A 17,695-nucleotide genomic window follows, 5' to 3' on the forward strand; every position below is an offset into this window, starting at 1 on the left:
TACTTATGCTCAGGCAGATTCCTTGCTCAGTTTCCTCTTCTTCATCTACCCCTTTGGTCCCTCTGTCCAAATTACATTTCAGCAATATTGGCCCCAATTAGGATAAATCTAAGAATGTACTTTTCAAGCCCCTAACAACAAGGCACAACCAAGGAAACAAGATTCACATGAAGTTTCATTAATCCCAAGAACTCAAAGGTTGGGATGCAAAGTCTTGAAAATTGAGTAAGTGAAACTTGAGTCCTCATTTATTGGCAAATTCATTAGTTTCTATGAATAACTTGAATCTCTTTTTCCCAGATTGCTTAAGTGAAGGGCTGACAGCTCTTTTACCAGATACTGAAATGACCATCTGCTCTTTGTTAATTTTTAATTTTTTAAATTTAAAAATTAAATTAATTTAACTTCTTTCTCAGCCTGTGGAAGTTCTCTTACGGCACATCAGTTCCATTTTGATATGTAGGCTTAATCACATTTCTGAGACAAACTTTAGAAGTACTTTGTGTGTGTTGAGTGGATATAAAATAGATATCAAATTGGGAATGAGCATGCTATAACTGTATTTAATTTACTATCCTACAAATAGCTTCAGATCAGCCAAATGCACTTATAGGCTCACTGTACACCTCTTCTGTCAATGTGGGAAGTATAGGGTGAATGATACAATGGCAAAGCACATGTGCCCATCTTCCCTCCATTGTCTAGGCCTCATGAACAGGAAGGTAGCAGTAAATCTGTGAGGCTTATCCTGAAGTTATAAATTTCATACATGCAAAATGAGGCTTGCTGGGCAGACTGCTGAAAGAAACAGTGCAAGAGAGAATCCAAAAGCAAATTGAGAAAGATTTTTGCGATAGGGTCTTGGCAGCTAGGAGCTCTAAGATGGGAACTGATAAAGCCTTTGCCAGTTAGTATTGTTCCAGTGACTTTACCAATCCCAGATTGCTACTTAGATATAAACAGCTCTGAATCCTGCCAGAGGACAGAATACCTAGTCCTGCTTGGGTCTGGCTACTTCAGCTGTGTCTCAGCATAGCCAAGCACTCCTGTGCTTCTCTGACTTTTGATGCTTGTTCTTCAAATGTTGCATTCTTGAGGGTTGGGTAGATGAAGCTTCAGGTCTGGGTCAGAGTCTGCAGGGTCCAAGTCAGGAGCAATGGAGCCAGTTGCTGGGACCTAGCAGCGCAGGGTCTACTTCTTAGGATGGCTTCTTGTGACCCGCAAGGATTAAATTGCTTTGCAAATTATCACACAGTTATGTCGTTGCATAAATATTTCACACAATCCCAGTATTTTGCTTTAATCTGCTGATCTATCTTGAGATGAAGATATTTCATGATGTTTCTTTGGAAGGTCTAGTTGGCCAATTTAAAGGTATTTTCTTGGGTTTGGGTGGCTGGCTTAGTGATGTAATCATCAGGAAGAATTTTGCATTTATCCCAAGTTCCAAGCTTTGCATAGAGTAGCAGTACAGCTAGTATAGCAATTTTAAATAAGTCATAGATGAAAAACATTCTGGGAGAAGACAATGACAAACTGCTTTATTAATACAGTTGAGGAAACTGCATGTAGTGGCCAGAGTCAATCTTGACTCAAGGGTATCTTTACCTTAGACAACATTCAGGTCATTTAACTTCAATTACAAAGGTATGCTTAGCTCACTAAAATAATCCCAGAGTAAAATCCATTCAAAGAACAAATAAAACCATATGAAAGTACAACATTCAAAACCATATAAAATCACAAAAATGTAAACCATGTAACAGGAATATGATAACATTTACAGAAACATTCTAAATAACATAGTTCTATTTATTAGTATCAATACTTTTGCTCTTGGCTGTCATAGGCCTCTACCTCCTGTAGGTTTTCCAGGACAAATGTATTAAAGCAAGTTGTTAGGGTGATGGCAATAAAATACCAACATAAATGCATAAAGAACTTAGTAATATTTCTCTTCATCCTTCTTCAGCAGTCTCCTCCCATCTTTCCTGTGAGCTATCCACACATTTTCAGTTATTTCTCTTCTGCATGATAAATGTTTCCTTTTGAGTACTTCCAACCTTAGGAACTCATATTTTGACATCATTAGGAAGTATGCTAGGAGCTACAAAATGCATGGAGACCTTTGAAGTGCAAAAGATTCAAAACTTCCATTTGGCTCTTTCAAGCCACAGTATGCAACTTGCAAACATTCACACATCTGATTGTGTTTGCTGAATGAGCCATAGTGGCCCAATTTGCATACTATGGCTAAGACCCAAGAGGTAAGTTCCTCTATCATATTAAGACAAAAGAAAACTATCTTCATGCGAACTAGGTCTATATCTAAGTTAGGTAAATATAAAAAATGAGAAAACATAGTCATGTTTGTGTTATATTTAAAGAGTTGAAGATTTCATTAAATTTTCTTTAATAATATAGGTGTCAGGCCTAGCCCAAGAACGACAACAAGGCAGTCCAGTCCAGTATAGTTCCTTTATTAGCTTGCACCTAATAGACAGAATCTCGCCAGACTAAACCTATGCTAAAGCAACTAGTGGATGTACCCTGTGAGACTCTAGGGAGGGGCTAGTCTCAGCTTCTTCATCTTCGCACGGTCCTGCTGCGGGCTGAAGAAGCACTTGCCCTGTAACCTCTCCAGGAATGTTCCCCCTCCCTCCTGATAACCTTGATCCTCCATTCCAGTATCTTCCTCGCACATGCCTTCCATTACAATAGGTGCAAATATAGATATTCATGCATGCATGCCCAGAGGACCATGTCATGAAATCACCAATGAATCTTTAAGCCAACTGTGTAGCTTTAATGAAGTATTACCTTAGTTTTTTTAATCAGTAAAGGAATTTTACCATGCTATGGGGATAATTGTAAAAGTAAAGCTGAGGATGCATTATTTCTAAAACAAATTCATAAAGTTTTTTTTTAATCAACATTTATGAAGCTTCTGAGGTTTACTATTCACGGCTTCTAACACATGTTATGTGTTAAAGGGTGTGGGAAATGTGCAAGAAATATGGTTGCCACAAGAATGCATATTGAGACAATGAAACTTTGTTTTAGCCAGAAATGTCTCCATGGAAAATGAGTCAGTGTGGTTCATGCCTGTCCAGTAGCCAGAAGTTGCTTACAAAGCAAAAAATTTCAAATAGAGATCCATAGTAGCTAAATATTTCTAAATAGTTTAGCCACACATTACAGAAAAATACCAGCAATCACCCTAGGCTGTTAGCTATTGTGACTTAGGGATGATTAAAGGCAGTAATAGCCAGAATCCCCAATAAAACCTAGCTACTCTGAATTTCCAAAGAATATTTTGGGTGTAATTCCATGTAATCCAACTGTTCTTGATAGGCTTAGTTTTTCTGAATAACAAAGTGGGAGGAAGTGAGAGAAATAGATGTGGGTGGGGGGACTTATATTTCATGAATCTATTGGAATGAACTCTTCCCTATGAAAACCCAGGCTACAATACATTTTATTATATTGTTAGGGGAAAAAAATTAGCATCTCTGGTCCAGTCCTCATTTAACTTATTGCCACATATACCAAATAGAAGAATACATACTATGCATATTTACAGGTAACCAGTTACTTCAGTAATAATATTGAATGATATTTCAACATTACTTGGATAATTCAAAAACACCTCTTTTATCTATGCAAAGCTTAATTTTGTGCCTAAAGACAATCCTTTTCCAAGAGAACCATTCTGATTAAATCTTAAGGGTGTTAGCATTTCAATGGTTCTTATGACTAAAAAATAGTAACTGAAAGTTGCATTTTGCTGTAATATATTAAGAAAAACAGTGAACGTATATGTTGTAAATTTTGAATGGAATTTGATAAAGGAATTTTTCTGACATTAATTTATCAAGCTATATTGGGTCAAGCTGTATTGGGTCATCAAAGATTTGTCAAACAATCTAGTGGATTGTTGATGCTTTCTCAGGCCTTATTAATTTCCTAGTGTCTCTTTCTAGGAACCTCATTCAGGTTATCATTGGCTGTAGTCTATGTGCAGGGAACTCAGTTGGACTTGTATTGAGTAATAATATGTTGAAACGTGTGTTGGGCTAGGACTGGGGAGACCATGCTTTATCCTCAGCCAGAGCAGCTCACTAATGACTTTGGATCAGTCATTACCTCTCAGCCCAGTCTATCACAGGATTGACATGTTGATGATTAAATTGGGATACATAGGTCTCAAGATCCTGAAGGAACATGAGGTATAATTTTAAGGAATAAATCATACATGATATTCATAGAATTGCATTTGAAAAAAAAATCAGGTCCTAAACACAAGAAAGCCATATTTAAAACCTATTGAAACCATTCCTTTAACATAGCCAAATCTGCACAGGGGTCTTCAGCCAAACCCTGAATTCTGACAATTACATCCTGGCTAATATCCAGTGAAATAATGAGCTGTTTACATAAAAGTGTTTTTTAATCATCATAGTACATATTCTGCTTATGTAGGATTATTTCTTTTTTTCTTTGTCTGCAGCCTGTCCACATCTATTTTGATGGCCACCCAAGTTCAATAAATACTCTAACCATTTCTGCAATCCATTATTAGTTTTACAGTACTCTGGGAACATTAGGTCATATCCCATCTCACTTTTCCTTTGGGATTCCCCATCTTACATAAATATTTTTCTCACAATGATCCATACTGGGTAGCAGGAAATAGTTTCTTCTACAGTTCCCTTGCGAACATGAATAGGCACCTAATGTAGCTACTGTCTATAAAAGGAACCATTCAGTAATTTTAAAAAGATTGTTGTGCATTATAGATATTCAGATGCAGAAACTGAGGAAGCTTAGCATTCATTCCAGGAGCAAATCCAGTCTCCTTCCCTTCCCTTCCCTTCCCTTCCCTTCCCTTCCCTTCCCTTCCCTTCCCTTCCCTTCCCTTCTTTCCGCTATTGCTCAGATTGGATTTGAACAACAAAGAGAACTTAGAAAATAATACAATAAGTGATTATACTAAAATAAGTTTAATGAAATCCTTATTGAGGGTCAAATGTATATGGCGTCAAATGTAAAATGCAGATAGTTTTCTACACCCACCAACAATATGTACTTCCTCAGGGCAATTTTTTTTTTTTTTTAAGAATGCTATACTCACAACAGACTTAACTATAAATAGTTTGCAAGCTTAACCTAAAGGTTATTTACACAGCTGGAAATCACTGAACCTTCCTTTTCCTTTCTTCCTCATTCCACACTTGGCCCTGCCTCTACTTATCTCCAGGCCTTTCTGCTTCTTAAAATATTGCAGATCTGTGAAGTAGGGGATAGTTCATGGAAGTATAAATTCGGTGACTTCATATTGATATATGACTTTACAGACTCTTTCTTCAGCTGTTTCCAAATTTTGCCTTTCTGTTCAGCCTAATTCTTAAGGCTGAACCCTATTAAAAGTAAAATATAATGATTTGAAATATAACATTAATATTAAAGTTAATTAACTGTTAAAAGCCTAGAGAAAGAAATGACCGTTACAGATTTTCTAAATGCTGTGAAAGTGAAACACAAATTCTGAAACAGTGCATTCCACATTGTGGAAGCTATGCAGGAAAAGACCCTTTCCTGTGGGACAGATACATGAGTTTTTGTCCACAGGGACATCTTCAAAAGAATATGCAGATTCCTACAAATTTGAACAGCAACATAGATTCAAAGTGGGAAAGGCGATCCCTTGGGTAACCAGGCCTGAAGCCCTTTTGGACTTTAAAAGGCAATAGCAGTACCATAAATTGTCCTTGATAAGCAGGTTACAACCAGTGCAGATCTTCCAAAATAGTCAGCATGTGATCCCTGTATCTTCTAATGGTTAGCAGCCCAGATGACACATTTTGCACTTGTTTCAGTTTCTACACAGTTCTCAAGAATAGTCCCACATAAACTGTGGGGTAATAATTAGGATGAGATGCAACCAAGGCATGGATAACTGTCACCAAATCAGATCAACTCAGAGTTGGAGCTGATTCTAGCCATAATAGTGCAAAAGTGTTCCTCACCCCAGCTACCATCTTCAAATCCAGAGATAGGTAAGGATCAAGGAATGCTCCCAAACTGTAGACCTACTCTTTTTGGGGAGTATAAACTGAATCTTAGTCCCCAGGTTTAGCTTTCTAATTACCAACACCTCCATTTTGTCTGGATTTCATTTCAATTTGTTCTCCCTCATCTACTTCATTATTGAACTTAAACACTATGTAAAGATATTAATTACTTATCTGAACTTGAATGACAAGGAGTAGTAGAGCTGAGTGTCAGCAGCATACTGATGGAGCCCCACTCCAAAGCTCTGAATAACCTCCCTCAACAGGAAAGCTCTGTTCTGGTCTATATTTTAGACTTAATTTCCATGTTGCTTTTTAAAAAAAAAAATCAACAGGATTGTTTAGACACCAATTAGACTGTTACTAACTTTTGGGAGTGTGATTCTTAGAGCCTCTTTTGTATTCAAACATTGTATCATATTTTAAACTACTTTCTGATAGTTAAATCAGGATCCTAATAGCTTATCTTTTCTGAACTGCTTGTGAATGGGGGTCAGTCAGCAGCAATCAGCCCATGTGATGCCTGTATTAACAGAACCTCAGCTAGGTAGAAACGTCTTAACTTCAGTTTCAAAGAGGAACATCTTAGCTTGATTACTAAATGTATTCATAGTGAATATGAATCTCAAGAAGCCCTCAATAACAATAGGATATAACAGTTATGTTTTATAAGACCCATTCCTGATCTTTTTGGTGTAATATAGTGTTGATTGCATATACTATGGTTACTCATAGGCATGCCATTTAAAAATCTATATTTGTCATTTTAATTAATAGGATTTTTTGTTTATTAGTGTTATTTATTAGCTTATATTCCCTGTGTGTTTATTTGTGATTATTAGAGTTTTTATCATGCTGTAGTAGTCTCTGTTAATAATCAAGGTAAGGAAATTTACATTAGTTCCATTTAGTCCATAATAACTGTCAACATGAGTTTTTATGTATAATAACTATACTGATACAGGTTAATTAATTCTAGGGGAAAAATCTATGTAGACTAGCCCTTGGGAAAACTGTAATATTTAAGCGCAGGTTATTAAAATTCACTTCATGAAAGTAGCTAGTAAGGCAGAATTTTCCCTAGATGTTATTCTAAGAATGCAGGCTAATTTTAGGTCAATACAATCTCTGTAATGATCGTCATTTCCAGTAGTTACATAGGATTGTTTTGTGGAGTTAAAAAAAAAAAAGAAATTAACTGACTATGCCACTCAAATTATAATGCTGACATCTTTAATATTTGAGTTCTAATCTCCCCCTTTTTTTTAACAGCTTGGTAATTATTTTGTTCTCATTAAATTGGTTGAAACCATAGTGATGACTTTGCCTTCCCATCAATTTGAAAAGTGGGATGTTGCTAACCTTATCAAATAATAGAGTATGACTTGACACTCGTTGCTTAAACCTGTAGAACTGCCTAGAATTCCCCAGAGATTATAGAGATAATGTGAATAACACTGAAAGTATTCCCAGTGAACTATTGTGGATGTGAATAAATGACCTCCTTGCAAATTCTAATTAACTTTTTTAAAAACAAAACTATTAAGGTTCTCCAACCAGAGATGTGGGCCCTTCGTTAGGCCTGAAGAAATCCAGCTCTTTAGAAAGTTTGCAGACAGCAGTTGCTGAGGTGACATTGAATGGTGATATCCCTTTCCATCGTCCACGACCACGAATAATCCGAGGGCGAGGATGCAATGAAAGTTTCAGGGCAGCAATAGATAAATCATATGATAAACCTGTTGCAGATGAGGATGATGAAGGCATGGAAACCTGTAAGTAAATTCATCATGTAAATTCCTTTCTTTAAATTCCCTTTCAGTCTTCTAATTCAAAATGAATAAATAATTTGGGATTAAATTCTGTTGGAAATCTCAATGGATATTTTAGGTTGCATCAATAGAATTATAGTTTCCAAATCACAGGGAGTAACTGTTCCACTCTCTTCTGCCTTGGTGAGATGCACATAAAATACTGTGTTCAATTCTGGGTAGTGCAATTCAAGAATAATTCAATTCTTGGGACAGGTGCCAAGAAGGCAACAAGGATGATCAGGAGACTAGAAATGACTGGAAACACCTTATGGACTTTCTGCTGAAAGAAAAAGAAAAAAATGAACTTGTGATTTATGGGTTTGATGATTAGAAAGGGTAAACTGCGGAAAAAAGGAAATTATGTTGTAATCTTAGAAAGGGTAAAATATAAATGTACTTGCAACTGCTGTTTAGAAGATCAGAAGCTGTTTCTTTATAACTCCCTTCCCTTCTCTCTGTCTTTCTTTGTACTTTTTTAACTTACTTATTGCTTACCTATTGCTTTCCTTTCCTTTCCTTTCCTTCCTTTCCTTTCCTTACATTTTTCTTTCAAAATGTGTATTGTTTTTTATTCTATAAATATATACATACATACATACATACATACATATATATATATATATATTATTCTTTTATACATATATTTATTGTCCGTATATATGTGGAGACTAGAAATGAAAAGGAGAGATTGTAAGAAATAGGTGGGCTAAGCTGACAGAAAAAAAAAGTCTGAAAGGGGATATGATAGCATTTTTAAATACCTGAAGAAGTGTCACACAGAAGGTCAAGAACTGTTCTCTCATTCCAGAATGCAAGACATGAAATAATGCTTTTATATTACAAGATATCAATGTTCAGTTAAATTTTAGGGAAAATGTAAAAGTAAGGACAGTTTGATGGGGCAGTTACCTAGGGAGGTGGTGCACTGTTCTTTGCTGGATGTGTTCAGGCAGAGACTGGACAGCCATTTGTCTCTATTTTGAATTTTTGTGCTGAGTAGTACACTGGACTTAATGGTCTAAATGGCTTCTTCCAGTTCTGTGATTCTATTCTGTGATACTTTTGAATAGACATTATTTGATTGCACTGTTTGTTGTTTACCCCACCGTGGTGATAATTTTACAGTTTCTTTTCCATTCAATCCAGGATAAAGCCATATATCTCCACTGTTCTTTTGTTCATGTCAGATGTCTGTACATCTGAAGTACAGATGTATTAGGGATGAGGAGAGTTGAAGTCCAACATGTCTGGAGGGCAGTACAGCAGCTTTTCCTTTTGTTCTTGTTCACAATAGACACCCTTTTTCTGCTGTGACTTTTGTCTACTTTCAGCCTGAGAGAATAACATTTATAGTGAATAAAGTCATTAGAGGCTACTATGCTTACATATAAGCTCAAGTATAGAACATAATTTCCAATATCTGTTTTTGAAGAATGTGAACAGGAGGAGACTAATAGTCTCTATCTCCTGTTTGTGGGCTTCTCAGAAATCTCAGGAATAATCCAGTAGAGCATTTCTCTTTTTATAAATGTTGGCTGGGAACTATACATTTCAAAAACAAAAACAAAAAACAGTTTCTGAAAGTTCAGAAGGTGGACTGATGTCATCAAAAAAGTCAGGCAAAATTTTTAGCCTCATTATTATTTTTTAATTTTTGTTTAATAAAATAAAGTGCATTAATTCTGTGAAAAGCCAAAATATCTATTTTTCTTCTTACAAGTGGAAAATTTCAGTGCTGCTGCTTGCAGTTTGCTGATGAACGTAGGTGCTGCAATATTGGGGGATCTTCTCCCCCGTTCCCAAATGGAGCTGGTGGACAGCTATATCTGATGCTTGGGTGCAGAATTCTATATATGGAGAGCAGTGAAAGGGCTGAAGTGAAGAAAAGTAATATTTCTTTAATTAAAATGTGTAAGCTTGGCAGATTCCATAAAGGATAAAGTTAGCAATCGACTATTACATATTCTAATGGGATTCACTTGCATTTTTACTTTTTTCACCCTAAAAGTGATTCCAACATGCAGAGAATATGTTTGGGAGTATATTTGGGCAGAAGGACCTTACCTACTGGTAGTAATAATTTTTATTAATCGTATTTAAGGTTTTATTTGTTATGGATTATTTTTATGGAAATTTTATAGACATGTTTAGCTTCATATATTTTAAGCAACCTAGAAAGGCCGTCTGCAAGGGGAGGAGTCAAAAGAGGCAAGATGGTGGCCACAACCATGTACTTGAAGCCCTTCCTCTTTGTTACATGCATTGCATGTTGACGCATATAAAAAAATATGGAGCTTCAATCATGTCATCTTGACTTTTTTAAACTCTCCCTCTTCCTGCAGATACCCCTGCAACCTAGAGTTGCAAGAAGTAATGGAATACTAATTATGCAAATAAATAAACAATATACTATAATATGAAGGATTCTCTTCAGACTTAACCTTAGCATTCTTGAATTGTGCACTAGTGGGTATGTTGAAATGGGACATTAACTCAAATGGGACAGAATGTATGAAAATTGAATGTATGTAAATTAAACAAATATATCTAGGTATTTTCAGTGCCAATTAATAGAATATATTTTTCATGTCACCTTATATTTATCTATTTGTTTATGAATAAAAAAAGTTGGAAAAAGAGAAGTAATCAGTTTTTAGTTTGATACAAGGAATTTGAAAAAAGGATTGATGTGCTTATATTTTAAGAAACTCTTGCAATAAGGAGTGAGCTACCTCCCATAAGTTCTTTGTTCTGTTTTGTTTAAATCCCTCTTCCTAAAAACACTCATAATATTATTGAATATGAGAAAATTTTAAATATTATTTTCTCTTCTATAATAACAGCAGAAATTATTTCACTTCGTTCCTTTCCTGAAGCAGCTACATCTTATCTTGCTGTTTCTTTTCATTAACTCAAATGGGACAGAATGTATGAAAAGTTAGGCAGCGACCCAGAAGGGCTTAAATCTGAAGTCCTTGGATTGTGATTTCTTCTCCCACTGGCGAGTACATGCTACCACCCTGGAGGGTCTCCTAGGTCTTTATATGTATAAGAATATAACACAATCCTATAGGTCCAAGTCAGAATGTGACATGGTGGCCACATTGAAGTGCACTTGGCAATATTCATTATGGGCTGGGCATTGGGGAGTTAAAGGATTGAGATGTCACTAGGTAAATTATGTTCAAGCATTTTTTATTCTTCAGTGTATGTGCTTTGTATGTGTGTATGTGTTTAAAGTAATAATAATAATAATTGAGAATTTAGAAATCTTCCTTCTCTCATTGTGAAACCAATGCAACATATTACTGGAAAATTGCTGGTTTTAGAAGCCTCTTTGCCAGCTAACTGACGTTTTTTTGTTTTGAAGAAAGAGTTACAATGAATTGTTTATAAAGAAATCTTTATGAAGTCCTGTTGGGAGTTCTAAAATTATAGCATACACCGTGTGATAGAGGAGCACACTGACTCTGCAAACATAATATAATTGCTCCCCTCAGAAGAATAAGCTATTCATACTCTTAAACAATGTATGAAAGATAAGTTTGGCGGAAGGTATGTATAGATTTTTAAGAGCTATAATCAGAAAGTCAGAGATGACTGCTTGGGATATTTGGATCATATGAATCATAGTGCTTGTTTTCAAACTCCTGAAAAGGATGACAAGAAACAGAGCCCATTTTTTAGTGTGTAGTCTGAGAGCAAGCCATTTGAAACTGAATAAATTGGCAAAGCTTTCTTATCTCTCTTAATTGCTGGAGCTTCGGCTGGTATTAAGTAATACAATAAGCAGTCTAGACACTCAACTATGGAACAGTTTCATGTTCAGTAATTATGTTTTCTCATATGCATTTTGCTTGCTTTATGAAGTAATTAGGAGAATAGCTTCAGAAAATTTGGCCTATTGGTCCTGTTCAATAGAGGTTATGTGCACTCTTGCATCATATTCAAAAGGGCAATCTGATTTAATCTTCTGTCTGCAGTTATATGTGAGTCCACCAAACAGGGCTATTTTTATCCTTTCATTTTTATTTAAAATAAAATAAATATTTGAAACAAAGGTGTATCCTCAAAAAAGATACTATCTATGAATGAAGAGATAATTACTGAAGTTACACAATTAATGCTCAATATAACATTAGTAAAAGATACCAAATATGAATGACTTGTTTTCATGATATAAAAAGATTTATAAATTGTTGAGCTTAGTGCCAAAATTTCCACTATATTAATATTTATATATGTTAAAAAAGAAGAAAAAACAAAAGATCACCCCCTGATTAGGATCACATTTATTGGACATAGGAAATTGGCTTAAACTAACTCATACCATTGCCCCATATGGCTTTGTCTTGTGTATAATGGCATGTAGCACCTTTTCATTTATTCATTTATCTGCTTCTCATTATGTATAAGAATTGGGTATTGGGTATAATTATTAATTATAATTATATAATTATTGGGTATAATCTTCAAGGCTTCATTTTAATGTCTTTCTCTTATATCTCTTACAGCTCTTATATTTCTTATGTAGAAATATTGAACGTTCAAAAGGTTTCGCAAACTTTTAAGCAGTACTGTATCTTTCCCTTCACACCTTCTGAAAACACCCAAAAAGCTCATCAAGGGAGATACAGTGGTACCTTGGTTCACAAACTTAATTCGTTCCGTGACTCTGGTCGCGACCTGAATTGGTCGCGACCCGAATCAGATTTTCCCATAAGGTTCAATGTAAATACGGTTAATCTGTTCTGACCCCTACGAATTTGGTCGCCAACTGATTTTGGTTGCAACCCGAATCAAATTTTCCCATAAGGTTCAATGTAATTATGGTTAATCCGTTCTGAACCATATGTATTTTTTTTTAAAACCACAAAAATATGACACAAAGTACAGTACAAAGAGAGAGAACGCTAACCTTGCTCGACGCAACTTCTGGCGTGGAAGACAGGAGGGCAGGTGGGGAGGCGGTTATTGCTTGGAGGGAGAGTTCTCCTCCCTACAGGAAGCCACGACCACGTGTCACGGCAGGGAAAATGGCCGCGGATCCTGTTCGTCACCCGATGCGGAGTTCGCGAACGGAAGCAAAATTTTGCGAACGGTGCTGTTCGTGACCCAAACTGGTCATGAACAGAAGCGTTCGTGACCCAAGGTACCACTGTACCATATCACAGTAAAATATATATATTGTGCAAGTAGTAAATATGCATAATCTCATTATCCTTCTGGATCTCTCTGAAGCTTTTAATACCATTAACCATGCTGTCCTTTTGGACTATTGCAAGGATTTGCAGATCAGAGGCAGTGGTTCTACTCCTTCCTAAGTAGGCAGTTCCAATCAGTGTTCATGCGGGAACACTCAGCAGTTTGGACCTGGTGCCTTTTGAATGACTGGATGTGATAGGGCAGGTTCAGGTTGAATCCCAGCAAGACATAAATACTGTCTGGTTGGAGGGTAGTTTCAACTTCAGCTCTGGTTGGAGTTGCATTACTCCTGAAGGATACAGTCTGGACATCCTTCTGGACTCACCTGCTAGAGCCACAGGTGAAAGCTGTGGCCAGGAAGGCATTTGGCCAGCTTTGGCTGGTTTCCAGTTGTGAGCTTTCCTGGATCAGAAGGTGCTGACTGGAATGGGTTGTCCCCTTTCATTTAAACTACTACAGTTAATTCTACATGGAACTGCCCTTGAATATGACTTGAAAGCTATACCTGGCACAGAATGCCTCTGCCTCCCTGCTGACTGAGTCTAACTAATGAGATCTATATTGCAGGGATTCCACTAGTTGCCAGTTTAATTCCAGGTCCAATTCAAGGTGCTGGTTATTACTTACAAAGCACTTTATGGCTTGGATTCTTGCTTTCTTTGGAATCATCTGCTGCAAGTGGAATCTGCCCACCCAGTATGTGCAGGCTGAAAGGGCATGCAGTTGGTCCCAACCTCCTGGAAATAAAAGGGAAGCAGCTGAGAGGATGATCTTGGTCATGGCCTCTGGTTTTGGAAAAGTTGTCCCTTGGCAAATAGAATGGCTTTACCCTGCTATCATTTAGAAGCAATTTAAGACCAAAGACTTTCACAGAGCTTTTAGAGTGAAGCACTTAGTGGGGGTCTGTGGGCATTGCCAGCATGAGTTGGTGTTACTGTGGTGTTTAACTGATTAACTGATGCTATCTTGTTTTAAAACTGTGAGCCATTTAGAATGCATTGAGTAAGCAGAATACACATATTGTAAATAAAGAAATAATGTTGTGTAACCTGTTTCACATGTTGCTAGCCTATGTGAAATCAAGTATAGGATCAAGCTGCAGATTGAGAGCAAGCTTTTAAAACTGCATGGGATCTGATGTCTTTGAATATGGAAGGGTCACTTTATGTCTTTTTCATCTTTCTTATGAAACTGGGTGTGGGATTATATAGTACATGAGCTTTTAAATTTAGAATTATATGGAAATTGATATATTATATGCATTCTAATAACTCATTAGCCAATGGAAAAAATAGATATGTTAATACATCTTGATAAACTATGGTTTATTTTGATAAGAATGAACTTTGCTCCACACCTCTAGGCTTAAATCTCCTGCTTGCCTTGTCTGCTTTGAAAAGAGTAGGGAAAGTGGTAAGGTTTTATTAAAATTTTTCAATTAATGGGTAGTTTGTCTGTTGTCTGAATCTAACAAAACTGCAGTTTACAAACATATGTGGAGTTGGTAGGTTCTTGTGTTTGAAACTGATATCATTTAAAAAAAAAAAAAACCCTTTTTGTTCTTTCCTTCCATCCCATGCTAAAATTTCTTTACTCTTTTAGTGGAAGAAGACACAGAAGAAAGTTCACGATCAGGTAGAGAATCTGTGTCCACATCTAGTGATCAACCATCCCATTCTCTAGAAAGACAGATGAATGGCAGTCAGGACAAAGGGGACCGGAAAAAAATTGGGAAGGACAAGAAAAAAGATCGAGATAAAGAGAAGGATAAAATCAAAGCCAAGAAAGGAATGCTCAAAGGTCTTGGGGACATGTTCAGGTAGGAATTGCAGAAAAACTTAATTTTTTTGTCTCATTGTTTGTGTTTTGCTGTTCATCAAATGCCACATTTGGGAAGTGGGACCACCTGTTTTCCTCATAACGTTATTTATAGTTCACTACCCATTTCCCAAATACTAATACTTTGAATATAATTAAAATGTGTTATTGAATGTTTTGTCAATCATTCACCCTCTACAGTCTGAGAAACATTACTCTATCAGAGTAAATTCTATTTTCCTGAGATTGACACATCTGGATAAGGGTCAATATTTTCATAAAGCAAAGGAATACTAACATGGGCATCTTCAGATGGGACAGGGGTGGGCAAATGATGACTTGTGGCATTAATACTAAGCTATGTCCTTTGCCCAATGAGATAATGATGCCTGTTTCATCATGCTGGCATCATCATGGCTTATAACAGATATCATTGAATGATAACCCTAGATGTTTTCTACAATTATGATAATTTATTGTTGAAATGCTATCATGGCCCAGTTTATATCTTCACAAACTGCTTGAAATATTAGCATGAAAAAATATGCTTCATGTGGTATACTGAGATTCCTTGTGAAGTTTGGGCAATTTATGCCAGTACTTCCTTTCTGGTTTTGTATTTGGAACGGAGAACATTTCCTAACTGCCAAACAGGAATTAGGTTGTTGTTTGCAAATGATTGGGGATTTAGCAAAATAGACTCAGCTGTAATTATTTAATCATTGTAAAAACTTGAAAGACATTTTTAAGGAAGATGATGGTTAAAATAAAATTCTTCTAGTATAATACTGAGAAAGCCAATAGGAAATTACTAGGCAGCCACAGTGAAGTGGCTGATGAATGATAAACTGGTTATTTGGAATGTAAGCATATCCGCTGATCAAGTTTTCTTGAAGACGGCACCTGCCTCAGGTACACCTCAGTTTTCTAAAACTCTTGGTCTGTGTTCCTCCCTGATTTAGTATTGCACTTTCCATGGATAGCAATAAATCATAACCTATGGGCAGCACAAATCAGCCAAATAAATATTGTAAACTGTAAATTAATATTAGAGTATGCAGGTTACCTACAATCCAATCCTTGCAGAGGTGTCTTATGAAGCCCTTATTAATATGTATATGTAATCACTTTTTAGTTTTTAAACAATGTACAGTCATATTTTAGTGTGGAATCATGATTTTGTATCCTTCATTACAAAAGCAGCCAATGCCATCTTTTATTATATTTATAGCATCTGGCTACTGTGATGTTTATTTGGATGGATTTGCTCATAAAGAAGTATCTTTGAGTTCATCCTGGGCTGCCTCCATGAAGTCTCATTTGTACGTTTCTAGTCAACTGAATGCTGTCACAGTATCCCTAGGCATAGAGCAATAACAACAATATCACTTTCTGAGCAGGATGATGCCTTGCTTTGTAAATATCAGGTTTCCTTCCAAAAGAATAATGTATGTAAGCAGCAAAATTTGCCTGAACCAAATCAATGTTGTTGTTGTTTTAGCTCCAGTCACTTATTGTGTAGCAAACACGGTAATCCTTCATTCTTAGTTGCTGTTGTAACATGTCGTATAAAATATTGTAAAAAAAATGTTTCTCTGATGTGATATTCAAAACTGCTCTTTTTCTCTTTTGTTTACATTGATGTGAGTCCTCCCCACCTTTCCCCATTTTATTTCTCAGTTGCAGACCTCTAAAAGACTGAATTTCTTGGTAATTTTTGAAACACTGCTTGCCTGCATAGTGTTTTCTAGCATTGGTACAGTACATGAGGAGCATAAGCCTGTTAATGATAATCAGAGGAGTGATGAGTAGGATTCAATACTCCCCCTGACCCCCATTACACATACACCCTCATACTGTCTTTTCTCTGTTGTAGCTTATATCTGTCAATAGCGGCATAAATTATGTCCTTTCTGAGAGAGAGCACAACTCCATCCAGGCTTTCCCTCAATCACTACCTTGTCCAGACTGTCAGCTTGTTTTTCCTCCTCCAGCCTATTACTGACGTTAGACCACATTTAATGTATTCATTGCTTCCTTGGAGTTAGATGGTAGGTTGAATTAGACCTGGGTGTCATCAACTCTAAATGACCTGCCTCAGCAGTTTCATGTAGATGTTAAACAGCATATGAGACCAGATAGAACCCTGTGGGACATCATAAATCAGTGACCCAGGTTTCAGACAATAGTCCCCAACATCTCTTGGCCACAACCCAACAAGAAGGACTGGAACCACTGTTGAACAATGCCTCAAGTTCCAGCCAAACCAGACAGCCCAGAAACACAGCATGGTCAGTGTACTGAAAGCCACTGAAAGGTCTAAGAGAACTAGCACAGTAGCATTGATCATCTAGTTTCTGGTAAAGGTCCCCTACAAAAGTGGCCAAAGCATCCTCTTAGATCCTAAATGAAGCCTAGTTGAAATCTGCAAGCCAGGTTTTTGGGGGTTTTTTGCATTTTTTGGTCTGCATGAATTAGTGTCATAAACATATTTAAATCAAATGTTATATTATTAAGAGGTTTTGCGAAAATCAAATTACATATACAGAGAAATGAATACTGAACATATTAAAATAAATCACTAGATTATTTTTCCTTTTTAAGTAATATTTAAATAGCTTTACTGTACCTTGTTGACTGTGATTAACATTTTATCCAGGGAGTTTAGACAGGTGCTTAACATGGATACTTATGAATTTCTAAATTTCTTCTTGAATCTTGGGGCTCACCAAATTACATATTCAATTGCAAAATGTTCACTGATGTGTTAACCATCTTTTGCAT

The 17,695-nt window shown here is 36.3% G+C and overlaps 1 protein-coding gene across 4 annotated transcripts in view; it reads left to right on the top strand.

Moving 5' to 3' along the window:
• PARD3 (par-3 family cell polarity regulator) overlaps nucleotides 1-17,695 on the top strand; it is a 574,792-nt gene that overhangs the window by 386,199 nt on the left and 170,898 nt on the right. For all 4 annotated transcript variants that reach the window (XM_088149996.1, XM_088149995.1, XM_088149997.1 and 1 more), the window contains 2 exons: nucleotides 7,622-7,849; nucleotides 14,696-14,912. In XM_088149996.1, the coding sequence (XP_088006122.1) occupies nucleotides 7,622-7,849; nucleotides 14,696-14,912 (445 nt within the window). The remainder of the gene's footprint in view (nucleotides 1-7,621; nucleotides 7,850-14,695; nucleotides 14,913-17,695) is intronic.

The sequence above is a fragment of the Python bivittatus genome, unplaced genomic scaffold (assembly GCF_059951505.1).
Source record: "Python bivittatus isolate LINGU-HERP-01145 unplaced genomic scaffold, Pbiv_v1 ctg000610_np1212, whole genome shotgun sequence".
Classification (NCBI taxonomy): Eukaryota; Metazoa; Chordata; class Lepidosauria; order Squamata; family Pythonidae; genus Python; species Python bivittatus.